Source organism: Vespa velutina, chromosome 15 (assembly GCF_912470025.1).
Source record: "Vespa velutina chromosome 15, iVesVel2.1, whole genome shotgun sequence".
Taxonomy (NCBI): domain Eukaryota; kingdom Metazoa; phylum Arthropoda; class Insecta; order Hymenoptera; family Vespidae; genus Vespa; species Vespa velutina.
In genome coordinates this window covers 2,431,969-2,453,372 of record NC_062202.1, presented here as the reverse complement: position 1 = coordinate 2,453,372, position 21,404 = coordinate 2,431,969, and the positions used below count along the sequence as shown (strand labels likewise).

Here is a 21,404-nt window from a genome sequence, read left to right as displayed (position 1 = left end):
AATTATTTTAAATTACTAAATGGTTTATATTTTTTTTTAAGAACCTATTGGCGCTACAATCGCTAATAGATTGATCCTGTGTATGTTTATGTCAAGTATAAATTGTAAATATACTAACGCGTTTATATTTACATTGAATAAAAGTTATTGTTTACATGAAGAAAAACTATTGTTGAAAAAAAAAAAAAATTACTATTTCTTATTTATGTCATTATGATCAAGAATTATCAAAGATAAAATATGCTAATATAACCAAATAATATGTTTTAAATTGAATAAAAATATAATTCTTATTAAAGCAATGCTTATTATAGCATAAAATAATAATATCTTAACAAAAAATGGAAGATATGGAATACAGTTAAGTAATGGCTTTAATATTACTTATAAATATAGAAGGGAAAAAGTAGTAGCAGTAAATAATAATAAACATTGTTAATATTATACATATATGTTAAGTTTTTTTTTTCTTTTTCATTTTCTCAGGCGAAGAAGAAGAGTCGGAGGAAAGAAATCTTATTCCTGAAAGGCTTCCTTCACCCATTGAAAATGTATCTGAAGAAAATGTATTACCGTCTAATAATGAAGAAAATGATTCAAGTACTGATACTGTTGCTGATAGTTTAATTAATGAGCCAGTTACAAAATGTAATGTATATTTTGAATTCTCTTTATCATATAATAAAAAATATTTTATATTTATGTATTACATATATATATATATATATATATATATATATATATATATATATATACTTTTTCTAATTAGGTCAAAAAATCTCTATGACAGAAGAATCTTCAGCAGATAATAATGAGAATACAGATGATTCTGATCAATCGTGCCCAATTTGTATGGAATTATGGACAACAACTGGTGAACATCGTTTGTGCTGCTTACGTTGTGGACATTTATTTGGACACAATTGCCTTTTAAGGTGGTTACAGGTTTCTTGTACATCTTCAAATCGAAGATGTCCTCAATGTAATAGAAAAGCTGCTGTAAAAGATATTAGGATGTTATATGCTAAAAAATTGGTATGCATTGATACCTCTGAACTGGAAACAATGAAAAATCAATTGTCAACTGTCACAGCAGAAAAAAATCGTATCGAAGCAGAATTATCAAAAAGCAATCTTCGACAAAAGTTATATGAACAACAATTAACTACTATGAAAAGTCGTATTGCTGAGCTTCAAAGTCAACTCTCTACTACAAAAAGTGATTTTAATCGCTGTCAAAGTATGTCAACAAATACAAACACAAAATTTCATCTTGAACATTCTTTAGAGATTTGTAAAGAGGATGGATGCCGTGTATTAGATTACAATCATTGGTATGGATTATTGGCCGTTTCGCAAAAATCAGGAAATTCATTATTCGCAGGATATGGTGTAAAAAAAATAGATGTCGAGAACTTTGTACCACGTCAATTTCTATTCCTTCATTCTCAAGCTATAAGAGACATTAGTTTTCATCCCTCGCAACAATCTGTACTTCTAAGTGTTGGCTTTGACAAAAGTGCTAAATTAATTGATATCCAAAGCAATACTATAATGCACTCATATACAACAGATTTTACATTGTGGAGTTGCTGCTGGTCAGGTGATGATTCTAATATTTTTTTTGCTGGTGCTCAAAATGGATCGATAATGCAATTTGATATTAGACAAACATCGACTCCCGTTGATCTTTTAGAAAGTTCTACTGATAGATCACCTGTTATTTCTTTGGCAACAGTACCTGCATATGCAGGAAGTGGAATTAGCAGAGGTGGATTTATAGCGTGTCGTTTAAACAGTTGTAACGCGTACGAACTGAAGGAATCTACATATATATCAAAAGAAATGAATTTACAAGGTCCTTTTGTCTCTGTACGTTATGATAAAAAAAATAATCACGCTCTTATATCTTGTCGACCTAACGAACGATTACCTCAAGCAAGACATATTGTATGTTCTATTGAAAAAGGAAATGATGAAATGGTTTTATGCAATATTGTACATACATTTAATGCTGGCAATTCTCAACGTCTTTTGTCACGTCCTTGTCATGTATCTGTAGAAAACGATACGCTAATTGCTGTCCACCAAGAATCTATTAGTAGTATTCCATTTTGGAGTACATCAACTGGCAATCAAGTGCATACACTTCCAGTATCTGATCCAATCATAGATATGTGTTCTTTCAAAATTAATGACAATGTATATTTAGCAACTCTTTCTGCAAGAAAACTTAGAATGTACAAACATAACTCCTTGTGACAATGATACTTTTGCTAACTATTATTACTTATTAGTCAGTTACCTTATTTGTGATCTATTGGAAACATAATTTAAAAATATTACATGTAAATATTTACTTTGAATGTAATAATAACTTATGAATCTACTAAGTAAAATGATTAAGGAACTATAAATATATATTTTAATACCTATTTTATACAATATTGTATTCTACCTATAATATTGTTTACAAATCTTCTGCAGCAAAAAGAATTTTGCTCAAATACAATAATATAAAGACAAAAGATATAACTAACCAATTATTAATATTTTTTCCTAAATTGATTAGATATAAAGTGGAAGTAAGTCATGTTAAAAATTAAAAATAAGAGATCTACTTGAACAAGGATTCTTACTTTGGTTTAATTGAATTGACATGCGTTTGAAAAGAGAACGATATTCGATACAATTGACTCAATATTACATAAAGTTGAGAAATTCAATTGTATACTACATATTTAATATTTTCTCATATATAATATAAAATTTGTTTGTTTTATTTTTTCTTTTTTCATCGAACTCGTATAGTAAAAAAGAAGCATTAACAAAATTTAATAAGGATTTTATAAATCAATTTCTCGTGTAACATAAAAATTTGTTTAAATAAATTTTTTAACTAAATAGTATGAAATTTTACAATCTGTGTTTGTTTGCAAAATATTTTTCCATATTGCAAGATTTTGTAATGCATATTCAATGCATTTATAATATATATTTTTGAATGCGTTTCGAATAACATAATTAATAGTAATGAATAAATGCAGTGGTTGTCTGAATCTGGAATGTCAATTACTAAATTTGAATATAAAATAATATTTCTATGTGCATATGAGGTGATGAAGAATCAGGTCATTGTCCATAACCCAACACCAGAAATGTACAAAATGTAAATATTAACAATATGGTATTTAAGTGTATGAACGTTTTTATAAATACAATCTAACATTATTAAATCTTCATCTATTTCAGTAACATACATTCCGAATCTAATCACATTACACTTCTATATGTTTTAAGAAAAGAAGTGTAGGGAAATAATATTGAAGATCAAAAAAACATGTTTTCTGTCTTGATATATGTTCTTATATAAGAAGCATCGTATCATATATTGACTTCTGTAACATAAACCAATATATATCAGGTACCGTTCTACAAGAGATTTCACTACAGTACCCAGAAAAATTTCTTTAAGTTTACTTGTTTATAAAGAAAAAACAAATATATGCAAAGTATAATTAATATCCTGATCTATAAAATTTATAAACAGAGAATAAAGAAAAGAAGACGTATATGTTTGTGTTTGTTTTGTGTACAACATAAAATTAAAAAAAATACACACTCAACCATTCAAAACATTAATCGTTCTGAAACATCGTACAATTATATAAAAAAAAAAAAAAAAAAAAAAAAAAAAAAAGAAAAAAAGAAAAAAAAAACATAAAGACGTAATAAACACACTACTCAATTTCCATAACAGTTAAAAATATGCTTGTAAAGCATATTTATCACCTCATTTGAATTAAGATTAAGAACTAAATTTTTGTTTGCAAATCTTATCTTTGAGATATATAGCTAATTATAAATTTTGCCTTTATACGTTTCATTAGATTTTTTTTTTCAAGCCCGTATTTTATAAATCAAGCAGATAACTATTAAAGATATCAAATCAAGATCTATTGAATTTTCTTTTGATCTTTTTTTTCTTACACTAGAAATATTGCCATTAAAGGAGCTGAATTTTATTATAAAACTGCTATGGTATTATTAGTTGAGTGTGTTGTTACAGAAGTTCCTAAATGACAAAATGAGTGGTCTTTGTGTGATGAATTAACTGTACAGTTATCACTAACTGAAGAGCTGCTCAGTGGCACGTTCCAAATCCCAATTATATGAGGAAAGAGCAACTCTTGCATTATGTTCTTCAATCCCCATGTCTGTTAATCTTCTTATTTTTTCATCTAGCTCTGGCATCTTTGCAGGTCCTATAATTGTTTACAATAAAGTTTATATATAAACGAGATATCATTCATTTAAGCAAAATAAATTTGTATCTTCTGTTAATGATAAAGAAAGAATATTCGTACCACCCGCATATACAAATGTCCAATGTTTTGCAGTTTGACGAAACATATCAGGCTGTTCTTTATATTGTTTAGCTACTACTGCATCCTGAGGATCATCCGGTTCTGCTGCAGATAACAATGCTTGTAATGATAGCAATACTGTTCGTAAAGTCATTGCGGCTGCCCTTAAATGTAACAATAAAATTTCAAAATATATTTCATGTTATATGTATAAATTCATAAGAAAATTTATGCATCAAATTCTTTTAACAATATAACAATGTTTTCTATATTGAAAATAATAAAAGATAGATAAATAGACATATGATATAGAATTATGTACCATTGATCTTTTAATATGTCCAGACAAATAGCACCCGTGACCGAAGATATGTTAGGATGCCATATTTTTGTTATAAAACGAACCTATAAGAGAAATAAAATAAATTAAATAAAAATATTTTAATGAAAAATTGTAATATATAGAAATTGCAGTATATTTTACATCGACACATCATAGTAATTATCATATTTAAAATGATCAAGATATTTAAAACACATTAACTTACAAAGTGCTTACTTTAGGAGGATTGAAGGGATAAGTCTCAGGTACTTTGATTTCAAGTACAAAATTACCTCCCTCATAAGGTGTATCTGGTGGCCCAGCTATTTCTCCTTTTAATTCAGTGAAGCTATCATTTACCAACTCGACTTTAATTGCACACTTTGCCACCTGTAGCAAGTTTTAAATAGCAATATAAGAGTTTGGATAGTTACAAGAAAATTCATAAAAATTAAATTGTATATTTATATTCTATCTTAAAAACATTTGATGAAAGAGGTCAAATTGCATGAATTATTATGCTAAAGAAAAACAAATGAAAGTAGAAAACAACATATTTATCATGCTATAGTGGAAATAAATAATATACATGTTTACATTTTAAAATTACTGCTGATAAATGAAAGTTTACACAATGACACATAAGAATCATTAAACCAAACAAGAATATTACTAAATGATACTTTTAAATAAATCTTGCATATGGTACAAACAGTTTTGTTGTTCCATTTTATAAAAAAAAGAACATAATATTACCATAACCCTTGAACCCAAGGATAGATAAGAAAGCATTACAAAAAATATCCTATAACGATAACATTTAATTTCAATGTGGTAATGATTACAACACTCTCTTCGAGATATCTTATGTACAAATACGTAAAACCTATTTGTTACTGCAAAACTAATTCAATAAAGAAGTGGACATAATGGAGAAGCAAAAAATACCTAAGGAAATAAAGTGTACACGAGAAGAGGAAAAATCAGGTATGCAGAAAAAAGCAAAAAAAAAGAAAAAAGGAATTTCTATCCGCTCTCTTTTATTTTGGTAAGAAAGGAAAAAAGTCAATTAGTAGGATAATCTTTGGCATATCTACTGTAAAATCCGAAAATATGATATGACAAATACGCCATCGATTATAACTATCTATTTTCGCTGACTCAGCAAGAACATAATTCGGTTACTTCGACTTTATATAACACTTGAGCGATTAAATCACAAGCGTATCGTAAAGACGAGATATATTATTCGAATATAACCCGAAAATTGAGATTCGATTTTATTTAGAAGATCACTCGCATATTGACTAGAGTTCGCGCTTGTCTGATTTTCGTAACACGGAGATATGTTAGAGCTTACGATAGTCCAACGGTCATCGGACTGAAACGTTGTTCATAATGATTGACAAGTATTTTATCGTGCATTCATGAGAGACAACAGGTGATTTCGCGCTTCTTTCATAACAATTTGCTCGACGAAGAAGTTCCGGAGCACATCCTCTTTTTTTCGTTCTCTCTCCCTCCCTCTCTCTCTCTCTCTTTCGCTTTTTCTTTCTCTCTCTCTCTCTCTCTCTCTCTCTCTATCTACTTATATATCTCTCTCTCTCTCTCTCTTTCTCTCTCTCTCTATATCTATCTCTATCTCATTCTGTCATGCCGTGCACACGGTGTGAGATAAAGAAAAGAGTAAAAGTACACGAAAAGCCGCAAAAGCCGCATAACCGCGAAGCGCTTCTCCTTCGCGCATTGATTCGAGATCGAATCTACGTTGTCTGCTCCGAGAGGTGATCCCTCCACTCACCTCCTCACTCTTTATAACCTCTTTGAATTCCCGTTTGATTCGCTGCGCCGCGATGTTCGCCATAGTTTCCGAATCTTTAACGCGCGACGTCGTCGTTGTCGTCAGCACGCTCTCATCGTCTCTTTGAGTCTCGCGTCTTAACGAATGGAATCGAGGAAGTACTGCTGCTCACGAGCGTCAGCCGGTGCACGCTCTCCTCCGATGCTCTTCGTTCTCTCTTCGTTAACTCTCTCTCTCTCTCTCACACTCTCTCTCTCTCTTTCTCTCTCTCTCTCTTTCTTTCTTTCTCTCTCTCCCTCCCTCTCTTTCTCTCTTGCTCGCGCGCGCACTCTTTCTCTTTCTTCGCGATATGTATCTGTACCGTCGAGTTTGCCGTTCGGCGCAACTCGAATTTTTCACGATACAAAAAAGAGAAGGACAAGGAAATCTCTTTTTATCACCCTTCTTGATTCTTCTCTCTTCCTTATCAAAAATCTCTTTTCCTGTGGATGCATCCAACAACTTGTCGTACTGATCGCCGTTATCGGCGTAACATCGATGATATATAAAAACCCTGACTGTCAGTTGTTCTCTCGTGGTCTCTTTCACCCTTCTTAACTCTTCACATTTATTTAATGCGCACTCTTACGGTTTTGTCTAAAATCACGGCGCCATGTCGCGTTCGCGCCATTGCGTCGCTCAAAACTGCCGCCAAATTGTAAATACGCCGGAATCAATTGTCCTTTCCGTTCTTTCGCTCATTATCGTTCAAGGACGTTCTAACTGTAAGAAAAAAAAAAAAGTTACGATCAAGATATTGCTCTTTTTTTATCCTCGAGAACACGTATCTTTTTTTTTTCTCTCTCTCTCTCTCTTTCTCTCTTTCTTCCTTTCTCTCTCTCTCCCTCTCGTTTTTTCTTTTTTCGAGGCCAATGTTCTCTTCTTCTTCTTCACCTTCCCACATAATATATCACTTTTTTTCTCAACTACTTTTTTCACTACGTGGATCATCGACGTCGCGTAAAAAATGAAAAAATGTTTATTCATTTTTATTTTAAGGAAATATAACGCGTTAAATTATTTTTCTCGTATACCTACTCAAGGTCACCGAATACGACGTTTCCCGCGCCAAACTTCTCACTCTTAAATATGTGTATACATATATATATATATATATACATACACATGTGTATATATATATATATACACATACACGTACGTCGTGAAGCATGCTCTGCAACAAAATGGTGACGTGGGAATGCACTGCGTGACCTTAAAAAAAAAGAAATCTTTTTACGCGTTTTTCTTGTTTCTTTGCATTTCTTCGATTAAACAACGAAAAACATAAAGAAAAAGATGTAACGTCGTAAAAGATCAAACAACGATAAGAAAAGAATAGACTGTATCGTTTACCGCGGTAATATCCGAGTCAAAGTGGGCGGAGCGAAGCCTCCTTACGTCGCTTCCGCCGCCGCAGAGAAGGGATGTACCATTGGTTGGGGGTTTTCGGTGCTTTCTGTTTTTCAGTGATGCCTGTGTCGCAGCCAGTGCGTGCTAAGAGTTTGTTACGGGCAAACTTAGAAAACTCTCGCGGGAGATTACTCTGTAGCAGAATGCCCAATATTAAGGTATTCAGTGGGACATCTCATCCTGATCTTGCCCAAAGAATTGTTGACAGGCTCGGAATCGACATTGGAAAAGTTGTCACGAAGAAGTTCAGCAACCTCGAGACATGGTAATGGTCGTTATTACTTACGCGTTAACCACGTTTATTCTTATTCGTTTAATGAGTTAAAACGAAGTACAGACCACGTGTCACCGCGACATTTATAAATATTACCTTTGTTTTATCCTTCTCTCTACGAAAGTATATTTTAGATCATTTATTTCTATGTTAGCTATTTATCGTACCTACGTTTTTAATGTTTCCCATCGCTATAGAACTTAATTCACTCATGCAAAAACCGGTGTTCTTGCGTTTCTTTTTTTTCTTTTTTTTTTTTTTTTTTTTTTTCTCTACTTACGCGCAATTCTCTCATATAATTGTCGATTATTATATATTAATTCGAAATATTATTTAGTCGATGATGATTCGTATTATTTTCGATATATAAATAATTTTATTTTTTTCCGATATGGCATACATCCTTTCGTATGTAATAATTTCCTCTTGGTTATATGTTTAGTTAAGTACAAATATATCTTTTTCGATATCGCGAAATTTAGCATGTTCGCCGTTAAGTAGTATATATCATTTTTGTCGCGTGACTGAATTTATCTGACCAATAGTTCTCTCGTATTAAAAGGAATTTCAAAGCATTATTTAAGACTATATTATTTTAAAAGAGTTAAGAAAAATAATCAAAAATCTAATAATACAATATTCTTTAAATTTCATTATAACAGTGTAGAAATAGGAGAATCTGTCAGAGGAGAAGACGTGTACATTGTACAAAGTGGAAGTGGAGAAGTAAATGATAATTTGATGGAGCTCTTAATTATGATCAATGCTTGTAAAATAGCATCTGCATCCAGAGTAACTGCGGTCATTCCATGTTTCCCATATGCAAGGCAGGATAAAAAGGACAAGGTAAAATGAGAATAAATCAATATATTTTATTTATTTATTTTTTTTTTAATTTACTTCATTAAGTAACAGCCTTGAGAGTTATTTTTGTTTCTTTTTTAATTTTTGGTTATAAGCCATTCACGAAATGTAAAGTGATGATCTTTTTATATTAATGCTACAACCTATTTTTAAATAGCTGATTTTAAAACCTTGTGTCAAAGACTGGTAAGTTATATGATTTTTTTTTAATTTTTATACATTTTAATTTTTCATTTATAAAACATACGTAATTTTGTATTAAACTTTATCCAATTTATAATCTTTAATAATATCTAAAATTATATTAACCATTAAAACACTAATATAATTATTAAAATTGCAAGGCTGTTTCTTTTTAAATATAATAAGTAAAGTTGAATTTAGATATAATAAACTGGATAGTTTTAAATGTCTTACTAATTTAATCTACCGATTAATATAATCAGAATATCTTGACTTATCTGAATGAAATGAATATTAATTTCTTAAACAGAAAGCAGATAGTAGCTCCGCCTATATTATTTATACCTTGTGATAGTAATAAATCCTGTTTGCATAAGTAACTTTATATAATAACATCCTTGAAATTATATTTTAATACAATACATCACAGTTTCATTCATGATCTACTTTATTCTATTGGAATAAGAAGAAGGAAAATATCTTTTTGCTTACAGCTTTTGATAAATGTTTTTTACAGTTTAAATTATGCCATCATTTTAACATGTCTTTAAAATGGAAAAAATTTCTCCAGGAAGAAAACTTCTTTTAAACAGAAGTAAAATTTTTTTGTCTGTGATATCTCCACAGGGAGGCGATGGTGGTGACAAGACAAATTCCAATAAGAGTCATATTGTCATGAAGTCAAACGAATGGAAATTCAGGGTAACTTGTGGCGGATCTTATTTTTTATTTTTCTCAGTTTTTATAACTTTGCAACAAACAAATGGAGTATCATGTTATGGATGCAAGTTTTGGCATTTCATTTCCATAAAAAATATGCTTTTGTTTTTCTGCTTTCATATCATTCGCCTGCATTAAATGGTATCTTTATATATTACAGGGTCTTTATCATTTATGGACACTTATGGCACCAATTTATAAAATAGCAATAAATGGATAAGTTAATAGTCTCATAAAAGTAATTGTTTACGTACTTTTGCTCCAAAAATATCTATACAATTAATAAGAAATTTTTACTTTCTTCTTGAATATTATGATATATAAACCCCTAGACAATCCTCAAATAACATATTAAAAGAATTTATACAAATATAATAATCACGAAAACTTTATGAAGCTTTGCAATTAAAATGCCTTATACAAATATATAAATTGCAATTAAAATAATTATACAAACTTTCGTCTAATAAGAGGCTTACCTAGGGTCTGTTTGTAACAAAAATGCATGTCATAATCAATATAAAATAATTACAATCTTACCAAAAAAAAAATCTCTTAATGTTAATGCAATTAATCTTTTCATATTTTACAATTTAGCAATTTCATTTATATAACCATATTTATACACAATATAATCTTGATTATTAAAAGAAAAGCATGATATCAATTTAAAAATTTCATATTACATTGGAATTTGTGGTCATTTTAACAACTACATTATTCTTGCAAATACATTATAGAAAGCATAAAGAAAAATAAATTATTTCTTTAGTAGCATCAATCATTATAAACACGTTCTTAGATAAAATCAACAAGATATTTTTCGTATAACTTTTTTTTATTTATTTATATTATTAATGCAATGTGTGTTGATGAAAAGTAATCTAGTAAAAATATTAGAAATAACATTGCAGTGTAGCAATCTTCATAAGTGCATTGCACATGCAACACATCATTTACAAACAATCAAAATTCTAAAGGTTATCACATGCGAGATAACTTCTGTATATATATTGCAAAATAACTGATAGGTTTCATCAAGGGGGTCCTGATACCTACGCAAAATGTATGAGATATAATATCGGAATTTTCTTGATCGTAAATAGACACATTTTGCTGTATTTATATTAAGCGTATACATACATAAGTTTTTTTGAGAAATGATAAAAAGAATTTTTAATCAGTAATATTTATGTTTATATCAGTAAAAGAAAAATATACAAACGTTGCTTTATGTTTCTGAATAGTTGGGTATTTTCAGGATATTCTGCCCGACCTGTCTACAGTGAGTATAAGAGCAACAAGATTGTCGAGTGAAGCGTTTGTAATGATAGCTCAATGAACCATTCAAGTTATAATATTTCTTTTTAATTCGATCAGCAAATTTTATTTGTAGGACTAACAAAACTTATATTCGTTGCTATATAGTACAATGGTACCCCCATGAATGAATGACTGATAGAATTAACGAATAAGTAATTGAATGAATGATAAATTGTATAAAAAACATACTATATTGACATATGAATGAGAGGGCAAAATATTAATATAATAGCACTATATATATACATATATCATTAGTAATCCATCTATGGGGTTCATTGATGTGTGCTTGTGGGTACTAATAAACACATACGTAGCTTAAAATGTTATTATTTTTCAATATACTAATATATTTTTATAATAGAGAAAAAGAGAGATATAAAAGATGCCTTATATAAACATAATGCTTCAGTGGTACAAAGTAACAATTGTACTGTTTTGATAATGCATTGTCATGTTCAGATAATAAAGGTTTGAAATCATTAAATAGATCTTAACACATAATAGCTTTTGTGAAGTTCTTATATAATATAAAAACAAAGTTTTATTGATTTATTATCTTATGATTGTGCACACAATGCATTTCAGTGTATGAAAAACAACATATTATCAGAAACATATTATACATAATAATATGCTTCGTGTTCATTATGATGTTGTTTGAAACAAATTCTTTAAAAATAATACGTGATGTATCAGAAAACATATACATTGTGATATTTTTGTTGTGTGAAATGCTACAAAATAGTATATAACGTGTTTCTCCTATCAATGATTAACTATTAATTTTTAATCTGTTTAAGTGTTTGCCCTCTTGTTCAATATTTATTATCTTTTGCTACACGAAGGCAAAGGATTGAGATGCATTGTGCTGTTATGAGTTTCTAACTTTCAATATTTAGCTTCAATTATAGTTTCTGTTGAGTCTAACTGGGGTGCATTTGCAACACATCTTTGACCTTTATATCATGTTTCTTCCTGTCTATATTTTGTATCAGTATTCAATAATTAGTATTTGGTCATTGTATTTATATTTTGTCCCCTCTGAAAAAATTTTTGAAAACAAAAATTAATGATTTTTTTTTTTTTTATATAAATCTAGGAAATTATATGAGAATAATATTATTTAACCACCAAACTATCAAAATTCTTTTAGTAAAGAATGTATTAAATATTCTTTCTTAGTTTTACTGATACAGGAAAGGTTTAATTGTTTTTAACAGGCAGGCTGCTAAGATAATTCTAACGGTACCTATTTTTTTTTAATTACAGGACATATCCGGTTGCAAATGGACTTGAGGGACTCATTAATATTCTTGTATTTTAAACAATTTAATTATGTTTTACAGAGTAGAGCACCGATCTCAGCAAAATTAGTGGCGAATATGCTGTCAGTGGCAGGGGCTGATCATATAATTACTATGGATCTACATGCTAGTCAAATACAAGGTTTCTTTGACATTCCAGTGGACAATTTATTTGCTGAACCAGCCGTTTTAAAATGGATAAAAGAAAATATTGCAGAATGGCGAAATAGTATTATAGTTTCTCCAGATGCAGGTGGTGCCAAAAGGTAAATAATATGCAAAAGAAGAAATATTTAAAATTGTAAGATTAATTTAGAATAACTTGACATTTTTTAGGGTAACGTCTATTGCAGATCGACTCAATGTTGAATTTGCACTTATTCACAAAGAAAGAAAAAAAGCAAATGAAGTAGCAAGTATGGTACTAGTGGGTGATGTTAAGGACAGAGTAGCAATACTAGTTGATGATATGGCTGATACATGCGGTACAATATGTCATGCTGCAGAAAAACTTTTAGAGGCTGGTGCCACGAAAGTTTATGCAATTCTTACGCATGGAATTTTCAGTGGACCAGCAATTAGTAGAATCAATAATGCATGTTTCGAGGCGGTCGTAGTAACTAATACTATTCCTCAGGATGAACATATGAAAGATTGCCCAAAAATACAGGTAAAAAAAAGTAATTAAACTTTTATTATTAATTATAATAAATTAATTATTTTTCAGTGTATCGACGTATCGATGATGTTTGCTGAAGCTGTAAGAAGGACCCACAATGGTGAATCTGTATCGTACCTGTTCTCTAACGTGCCATACTAGGTTAAAAATTAGAACATACTCTCCTAAGCTGAATGAGTAAAAAGAATGTAGTCTTTTTACATTTGTTTATTATTATTCTTAGTTTAGTCAAAAGACATTGCCTTTATTGGCTAACGAGAGAATAGTATTTTTAAATTTATTAAATCATTTTTTTTTTTGTTTGTTTTTTTTTTGTTGGTTTTTTTTTTTTTTTTTTTTTTTTTTTTTTTTTTTCTTTTTTTTTTTAGACAATCATTAGTAGAAATATAATATCTACTTTTATTATGTCAGAGTTTTCAGAAGGTATGTTCGTAGCCATTAGATTAATAAGTAGATCTTTTGTGATCTAATTGTGTGTTATTATATGTCTGCTAGAGGATAAGAAAATGCATAAGAATCACTCCGATAATAATGTCTGATTTAAACAATCAGTAAATAACATATATTGACTTCATTATGCGAACTTTAATTTACATAATAGCATTTATAAATGCCTCAGAATGAAATCAACATAATATAAAAATGTGCTTTTACAAAAGATAGTTTATAGTACTCATTTGTATTGATTTTACTTTTACAAAGATTTGAGTACGAATGTCTGAAACAAGAGCTGATATTTTCATTAGTTCTAATATGTGCTCTAGATTATTATAAGAATTTTACGATGGATAATTAATAAGAAAATAATAATTGAGCCATGTACTATTGGAAATATCTTACCATCATATATATATATATACAAATGCAAGATCTGCAATATATAAACTATTGATAAATTAATATCAATCTGACAACCCAGTAAGCTATACAAAAATACAAATTAATATGCAAATTGCGGTAATTAAAAATTTTTTATATATATTATATCAATATTCGCCACACACTTTTAATATTTTAATATTAATAAGAGTTTTTTGAATAAAGAAAGTAAATCATTTGTATTGAAACGTTACTTATATAAAACGTTTTTCTTATTACAAATACATTAATTGCGAATTTAAAATAATCATACCTGCAATTTATCTCGGACCAATAAAAGAAATAAACATAATTCAATATGTATGTATACCAAATTGTGTCTAAGAAAATTTGTTTTTGCTTAAAAATATTGCTTATTGTTGTTAAACTGGGTATTACAATAAAAAAAAAAAAAAAACCAAAGCAATATTACATTGTAGTTTATTGATATCCAAAGACCCATCAGTTTAGAATAAAAAATGTTAATGAATCCAGGCTATAAATTCATGGACATGGTAAATACACGAAACGATCATTTAGTATTATTTGCTTTGTTCAATACTACATATAATGATAACTATAGTTCTGTTTTATATTGATTGTTCTAATTTCTTAGTAAACAATATACGCGTAATGTATTAATTAAATTATTATAGTTTCAAATATGTATCATTGTATGGAAAAAAAAAAAAAAAAAAAAAAAAAGAAAGAAAAGTAGAAACGATTCTGTGTATAAATCAATTTTTCTTTTTGAAATATAACTTATTAGAAATCGAAAAAATTCATATATATATATATATATATATATATATATATATATATATATATATATATATATATATATATATATATATATACACAAAAAATATTAAATCCTTGAATCTCTCATATCAAAACCAAAAAAAATTCAAATTTCGTTAAGTTCTAATTAAAAGTATCATTAATCATTAATTTATTCCTTCACAAATCCAGAAGGTAATGTTATGTCAAATACTATTGGTGGATTAGTTGGTAAATAATTAATATCGCATGTAGATGCATTTATATAAATGACTTTTCCATCAGAAGAAATACCATATCCTATAAAAAAAACAAATATAGTAGTAATTTACCTTACTTATTATTCTCTACAGAGTTCTCTAACATATTTTTACAAAAAATTAACTATATACATGTTACTTTTTGATATACCTTCGTGAATATGACCGAACACGTGATATTTTGGTTTCACGCGATTCTGTACCGTAGAAAGCAATTCTACGCATCCTGCTCGTACTCCACTACAACATAAATCTCCATGACCTACAGGAGGTGTATGTGTTACAAGTATATCTGTATCAGGTGGTATCATGTCCCATTTAGAAAGACAAGGTTCTCCGCGTGGCACATTGAAAGCCCATTTACAAAACTCTGGTTGCCTAAAGTTTCAAGGAAACGTTCCTCAAAAAAAAAAGAAACTTAAGCCTGAAATAATTTGCTACAAGTACGAATGAATCAACAAATGTTAATTCTCTTCTTTTATCGATATGTCTGTACGAGTACTTACCACGGTGTACCATATATTTTAATTCCATATAGAGTTATTTCAGAATCTTCTAAATAGATACAATTTTTTAAATAATCTTTAATATTAGATGTCCTAATAGCTTCTGCAAGAGTATCTTTTGACATTCCCAACGTGGGTATACCATCGAGAATGCTAGTCCCTGTATGTTTATGACGGTCCCCAGAAGTTTGCATAGTAAAAGGATGTGTGAATGTTGGATCAAAACTGAGTTCATGATTTCCAGCTATAACTATTTTATGTTTATGTGGCAAATTTCCTAAAAAGTAAATGATGATCCTCTGTTTAATTGATATTCCAGATCTAGTTGAAATTAAATAAATATATCTCAGGTTAATAGAAACTTACCGATCCAACTATTAAATTCTATAACTTCTTGTAAACTACCACATTTTGTAAAATCTCCAGCATGAATAAAGATATCACCATTAGGTATATCAAATTGTATAAATGGCGTAAGAGAATGCGTATCACTCATACAAACTACACGTAGCTGATATAGATAAAGTTTTGTCATTAGATGATATTATGAATTGAAAAAAAAAAAGAAACAAAAATGAATTGTAATGTATCTTAAATCTACCTTATCATTAGGAGCATCGCTTGTCGGAACTTTGGCATTAATTTTAATAACTTTTTGTTCCTGTGACAGCTCCCGCCAAGCTGCTGTAGGGTTATGTGTTAACGAATGTACTCCTACTTTCATACTGAATTAATATTTATTATAAACGTTTAATGTCTCTTTTCTTATATTGTTAGTTTTACGATTGCTAAAGTACTAACATATTTTTCTACTTATTTTACACTTGTATAAATACAATGCCGTTGGCTTACAATCGTAAGGGCTTTACCCGCCATTGTAAACGGAAAAGGGAAAGATGTCGTTTGAAAGATATCAATGAAATAATATAATTGTTAATATTTGTTAAATAATAAACAAGATATATTGTTTGAGTGATTCACCGTAGGTGATCTTTTAAAAATATTATTTTTTATAAGTTCTTGTAATAAATTTATAAAATCGATTACAACAAAAAAAATCAAACGATTTATCAAGCGATATAATTAACAAATCAAATGAAAAGAACACATGTGTCGCTGCGTGTCGACTTATGTCGGTAAATGGAAAACGCTCTATGGCGTGAATTTGTAGTACTGTTTACAAGTTCTAAATACTGATCTTTCTGAATGCATTTTAAATTAATTTTTATACGAATATCGAATTAAGATTATATTAGCTGCATAATAATGTGTAAGTTTATTTATTTCGTTTTATTTTTATTTTATTCAAAAGTATTTTTCTATTGTTCGATAATAAACTTATGATCAATGATAAACGTTTATTTATCACCACAATTTTATATATATATATATATATATGTATATATATATATATTTGTCTACTATTTTGTGTTCTTTATAGCTCTCAGTATTAATGATTGGACACCCGAGCATTTTGTTAAAAATCAATCATCTTGTAAATTTATATTGGAAAATTCTGGTGCAATAAGAGAAATCCCTTTGTTAAACAATGCACCTTTACATTACTTTAAGGATAAACAACTTGTTAGATTTCGTGGCATGATACAAGATATGTATAATCCTGAATATTATTTTAAAAAGTATGAAGTCAAGAATATACAAAATGGATACTGTGATGTTAGATTTGGAATGTATATGGATTCAATGATATCATCGGTAATAATCAATATATGTATTTATATATGGGGAGGGGGTCTTATATTATTTATATATCCACGTTGATCATTTAAACGTCTTGGATATGATGTAAGACCAAGAGAAAGGAAATGGTAGTTACAGGTGTGAGATGTTATAAGATTAGCTTATCTCATGTATACTGCTACCTACAATTTATTTTTTAATAAATATTTTCATATTTTTCACTTATATTATACTTTTTAAAGGTTTAATATTTCTTTTTCTTTTTTTTCTTTCCCCTAGCCAAATGAAGAAATCATTTTTAATTCAGAAAAGAATATCAGTTCTGAAAGACAAACATGCATTGTTATTTCTATACCAGGATTAAACAATTGGGCAAAACAAGAAGATACAAATATTGATAATATAAATAGGAATGTAATAAATAATTACAATACAAATAAACGGAGTTTAGAAAATAATGGAGTTGAAGAAATGGATTGTTCAGAACCAACTAGGAAGAAAGAAAAATTGTTGATGGATGAGACAAATGAAACGTCAAATAATGCTAAAATAAATAAAGATAATAATGGTATTTTATCACAGGAACATATTTTAAATTTTCCAATACCGATTGACAACGGTAAAGCTTGTATTGTAAAGGTTAATTGATTATTTTTTATTTCTACTGTTTTTAAAAGAAAAATTATACATTATTATTCTGTTTACAAATTACGTTTATTATTATTATTATTATTATTATATATACTGTATATTTTTAGGTTTACGATGAAACAATACATTTAAAGCTGAATCAAGTTATAGATATAATAGGATTTATATCACTTGATCCAGCATTAAATGTTATTAATAATTCTGAAGAAATGATGGAGGATGCTGAAATGAACACACATAATCCACCAATTTCTCTTGTACCAAGACTCCATGCGATAAAAATAACTGTACTAACAAAACATGAAATAGAAAATGCTCCATTAATAATGTCAAAAGCACAGACAATAAGAGGAGATCTTCATATAATTTTAAGTCAGTTGTTATTTGGCGACCAATTGGCTGCTGATTATCTCATCTGCCATTTATTGTCTTCCATGTATGTGTAATATTAGTATTAAATATCCAAAAAATTTTCTGGAGATGTTGTATTGTTTTCTTTACAGATATATGAGAAAGGATTATCTTTGTCTTGGTACTTATCCTTTGAACATTACAAATTTTTCTATTACAAAGTGCAAGATATTTCCTAAAAAGCTTTACGATTTTTTAACATTATTTGTAAAAAAGAGTCACTTATTGGAAGTTACATTGGAAAATTTAAATGATATGGCTTTGATACCAAAGTAAGTCATTTTAACAATGTCAATATTTTTATTCCATTAATTTAACACATATTGTACTAATTAAAAAAGAGCTATTTTTTTATTTTTTTACATATTAGGAAAGATTATGTGTGCAACAGATTAACAAGTGGTATACTTCAATTAAGTGCTAATACTCATCTTGTAATTGATGAAACAGGATTGACCAGCGGTCAAGTTTCACAAGCTGGAAGACAGAACTATGATGCTATTATGAATTTAATTACATTTCAGAAAGTGCCATACGATTTTAAATTTTATACAATGGAGTATGATACAGATATACCTGTTTTAATCTTGTCAGAAGCAAAATCTTTTATACCGGTGCGTAACATTTTTTTTTTTCGACGAGGTCGAAATAGCTTCTAATAAAATAAATTTAATATATAATTGATTTAATTTGACAGTGCCCGACTCAAGTTGTATTAAAAGAAGAATCGGAAAATCATTATTTACAAGTAATTGAAGCTACTAATCAATATTTGAAGGATCAAAATCGATTGACTGACATTCGTCATTATCTTGAAGTTCTAAGGCATACTGAATTTGAATTTAATGAAGATGTTACAAATGTAAGTAATATTAATTATCAAACATCGACAGTTGTATAATGAACTATAGTTCAACAAAATATTAATGAGAAATATTATATCGCGTAGGTTATTCAAGATGATTTCGTACAAATGCGACAAACAAATAGAAATATAACTGGAGAAAATTTACATTCATTGATAGTACTGGCAAGACTGATGTCTTTATCGTATGGACAAAATAGATTAACCATAGATTGTTGGAAAAAAACAGTTGCGATGGAATTGGAAAGAATTAATAGATTACCGCAACGTAATAAATAAATGGTATATTACATATATTTGTATATTATAAGTGAGATAGTATTTGTGAGTTATTATAGACTTTTGATATAGCATTATTGTGTTGTTTTATATACATCTGTATATGCTTCGATAAATATTTATTTATAAAAGTTTTTTTTTTCTATTTTTTTTTTTTTTTTTGTTTTCTTTTCATTAAAATAACATATATTATTTTTCATTTACGATTATACGAAAGCTATTCTTTTATTAATAATTTTATATACACGAATAACATTTTTACAATTTCATTTAATTAAAATGAGACACTGATCGTAATTATGAATTGCTTTAAAAAAAAAAAAAAAAAACCAAAATGCTTGTAATATTTAATCAATCGTTCTTTTTCTTTTTTTTTTTTTTTTGTAATGACTAAGTTCCACTTTTCAAATATTGGATTCAGGACATAAATCTTATCAGATCCAATGGAAAAATGGAATTAGTTCGTAAATACCGTTCCTTCGTTTATTCTTTATCAATGTTTCCGAACAGAAACATTTAAAGAATTTCTTTTCCATGAATGATTAATGTGCGCATGAGGATTGACGATGAAACTTTATATACGAATTCTTTTTCAATGTGGCTAGAATCGTTTGTACAAAGAGTTATTTCTCGTAAATGGACGGAATATTTAGGCGAGGAGTGCATTGATACAAAGAAAGTCATTAATTGATATTTGAGCAACGAATGTAGATTTAATAAATAAATCGATGATTATGAAAATGATCCAAGTCATTTGAGATATTTTAAAAGATATATATATATATGTATATATATATATATTTTTTTTTTTGTCTCACACGTTCTTAAATTTATTTAAAAAATTTTTAAATTATACAAAAGAATAATTTTTCAATAATAAATATATAATAATTTATAATAATACTTATTCCTGTTTATTGTATTATTGAAAAATAATTTTTAAATGATTCAAACACAAACGTCAAAATATCTCAAAATGAAAAATATATGATTTGGAATCATTTTACATAATTACCAGGCTCATATAAATATCCTATTTTGAAATATTTATAGAGAAAAAAAAAATTGGAAAGCCTTTGAAAATGAAAAAAACATCGCTATTTTAATTATTTCAATTATCTCATAAATAGTAATAATATGTATTCATTTCGTAAAAGTGACGATAGAAGAGGACAGTAAGTATTTATGTTCGATGTAATAATAATAATAATAATAATAATAATCATCATCATCATCATCGTAATCGTCTACAAAAGAAAGAAAGTTTTATTGTTTATTTCGTGCTTAATTTTTAACTTCTTTCCCACATTAAAATGGATAAGGCACGATCTATATTTGATCCACTTTTGCTGGCATAAGATATCGATCGGCGAATTTTAAGTACGTATTGCGGCTAATATTTAATAGCCAAGATATAACTGATAAAATCAATAATTTATAGAGGCTCTCGGCATATTGAATAAAAATATGAGAAGATAGGATATATATCCTTATCATTTGTATGTCAAAATTTATGAACTTTTGTATTGTTTCTTTTTTTTTTTCTTCTTCTTCTATTTTGTTTTTCTCACAAAATCCTATTTCTTGTATCAAAGATAAAGATTATAATACATACACATATATTTCCTAAAATATAGAATTCTTTTTTCTTTTTTCTTTTTTCTTTTTTCTTTTTTTTTTTATGCTCTCGTATGACCAGTCTCATCGACACAAGCAACATCGAGTACCCTCTGAACAGGATGAACATTCTTCTTTTTATTCAGTCTTTGTTCACGCTCCTTTCTTACTAATTCTAAACCCTTTT

The 21,404-nt window shown here is 28.3% G+C and overlaps 6 protein-coding genes across 14 annotated transcripts in view; 3 read left to right on the top strand and 3 right to left on the bottom strand.

Annotated features, from left to right (window-relative positions):
• Positions 1–63: 63 nt before the first annotated feature.
• Positions 64–2,417, top strand: LOC124954300 (E3 ubiquitin-protein ligase RFWD3-like). 2 transcript variants are annotated; one of them, XM_047507019.1, is made up of 3 exons: positions 64–360; positions 487–648; positions 770–2,417. In XM_047507019.1, the coding sequence occupies exons 1-3, from the start codon at positions 342–344 to the stop codon at positions 2,260–2,262; spliced, it is 1,674 nt and encodes a 557-aa protein (XP_047362975.1). In that variant the 5' UTR covers positions 64–341; the 3' UTR covers positions 2,263–2,417. The 2 variants fall into 2 exon arrangements, with proteins under 2 accessions (XP_047362975.1, XP_047362976.1); XM_047507020.1 differs by having other exon boundaries at positions 64–365.
• On the bottom strand, positions 1,414–7,537 carry LOC124954302 (ubiquitin-conjugating enzyme E2-22 kDa). Of its 4 annotated transcripts, none has more exons than XM_047507029.1 (5): positions 7,119–7,537; positions 4,927–5,079; positions 4,690–4,772; positions 4,368–4,531; positions 1,414–4,265 (listed from the first exon to the last, which is right to left on the bottom strand). In XM_047507029.1, the coding sequence occupies exons 1-5, from the start codon at positions 7,158–7,160 to the stop codon at positions 4,129–4,131; spliced, it is 579 nt and encodes a 192-aa protein (XP_047362985.1). In that variant the 5' UTR covers positions 7,161–7,537; the 3' UTR covers positions 1,414–4,128. The 4 variants fall into 4 exon arrangements, with proteins under 4 accessions (XP_047362985.1, XP_047362984.1, XP_047362982.1 ...); XM_047507028.1 differs by lacking the exon at positions 7,119–7,537 and adding an exon at positions 6,931–7,112; XM_047507026.1 differs by lacking the exon at positions 7,119–7,537 and adding an exon at positions 6,386–7,074.
• Positions 5,530–14,576, top strand: LOC124954301 (ribose-phosphate pyrophosphokinase 1). 4 transcript variants are annotated; one of them, XM_047507022.1, is made up of 8 exons: positions 5,530–5,676; positions 7,997–8,204; positions 8,876–9,059; positions 9,888–9,962; positions 11,242–11,265; positions 12,653–12,876; positions 12,947–13,280; positions 13,338–14,576. In XM_047507022.1, the coding sequence occupies exons 1-8, from the start codon at positions 5,619–5,621 to the stop codon at positions 13,428–13,430; spliced, it is 1,200 nt and encodes a 399-aa protein (XP_047362978.1). In that variant the 5' UTR covers positions 5,530–5,618; the 3' UTR covers positions 13,431–14,576. The 4 variants fall into 4 exon arrangements, with proteins under 4 accessions (XP_047362978.1, XP_047362980.1, XP_047362977.1 ...); XM_047507024.1 differs by lacking the exons at positions 5,530–5,676; positions 9,888–9,962; XM_047507021.1 differs by lacking the exons at positions 5,530–5,676; positions 11,242–11,265.
• A 417-nt stretch (positions 14,577–14,993) lies between these two features.
• On the bottom strand, positions 14,994–16,780 carry LOC124954443 (metallophosphoesterase MPPED2). The gene is made up of 5 exons (XM_047507402.1): positions 16,295–16,780; positions 16,060–16,204; positions 15,694–15,970; positions 15,339–15,565; positions 14,994–15,227 (listed from the first exon to the last, which is right to left on the bottom strand). Exons 1-5 carry the CDS (start codon positions 16,415–16,417, stop codon positions 15,100–15,102), a joined length of 900 nt encoding a protein of 299 aa, XP_047363358.1. The 5' UTR covers positions 16,418–16,780; the 3' UTR covers positions 14,994–15,099.
• On the top strand, positions 16,198–19,674 carry LOC124954442 (mini-chromosome maintenance complex-binding protein). Its single transcript, XM_047507401.1, has 8 exons — positions 16,198–16,963; positions 17,135–17,409; positions 17,674–18,033; positions 18,153–18,481; positions 18,549–18,728; positions 18,827–19,070; positions 19,154–19,318; positions 19,406–19,674. Exons 1-8 carry the CDS (start codon positions 16,960–16,962, stop codon positions 19,598–19,600), a joined length of 1,752 nt encoding a protein of 583 aa, XP_047363357.1. The 5' UTR covers positions 16,198–16,959; the 3' UTR covers positions 19,601–19,674.
• A 1,192-nt stretch (positions 19,675–20,866) lies between these two features.
• The window catches only part of LOC124954441 (protein FAM166B-like), a 5,407-nt gene continuing 4,869 nt past the window's right edge, over positions 20,867–21,404 (bottom strand). For both annotated transcript variants that reach the window (XM_047507400.1, XM_047507399.1), the window contains exon 5: positions 20,867–21,404. This exon is cut by the window's right edge and continues 105 nt beyond it. In XM_047507400.1, coding sequence (XP_047363356.1) covers positions 21,280–21,404 — 125 coding nt within the window. In that variant the 3' untranslated portion in view covers positions 20,867–21,279.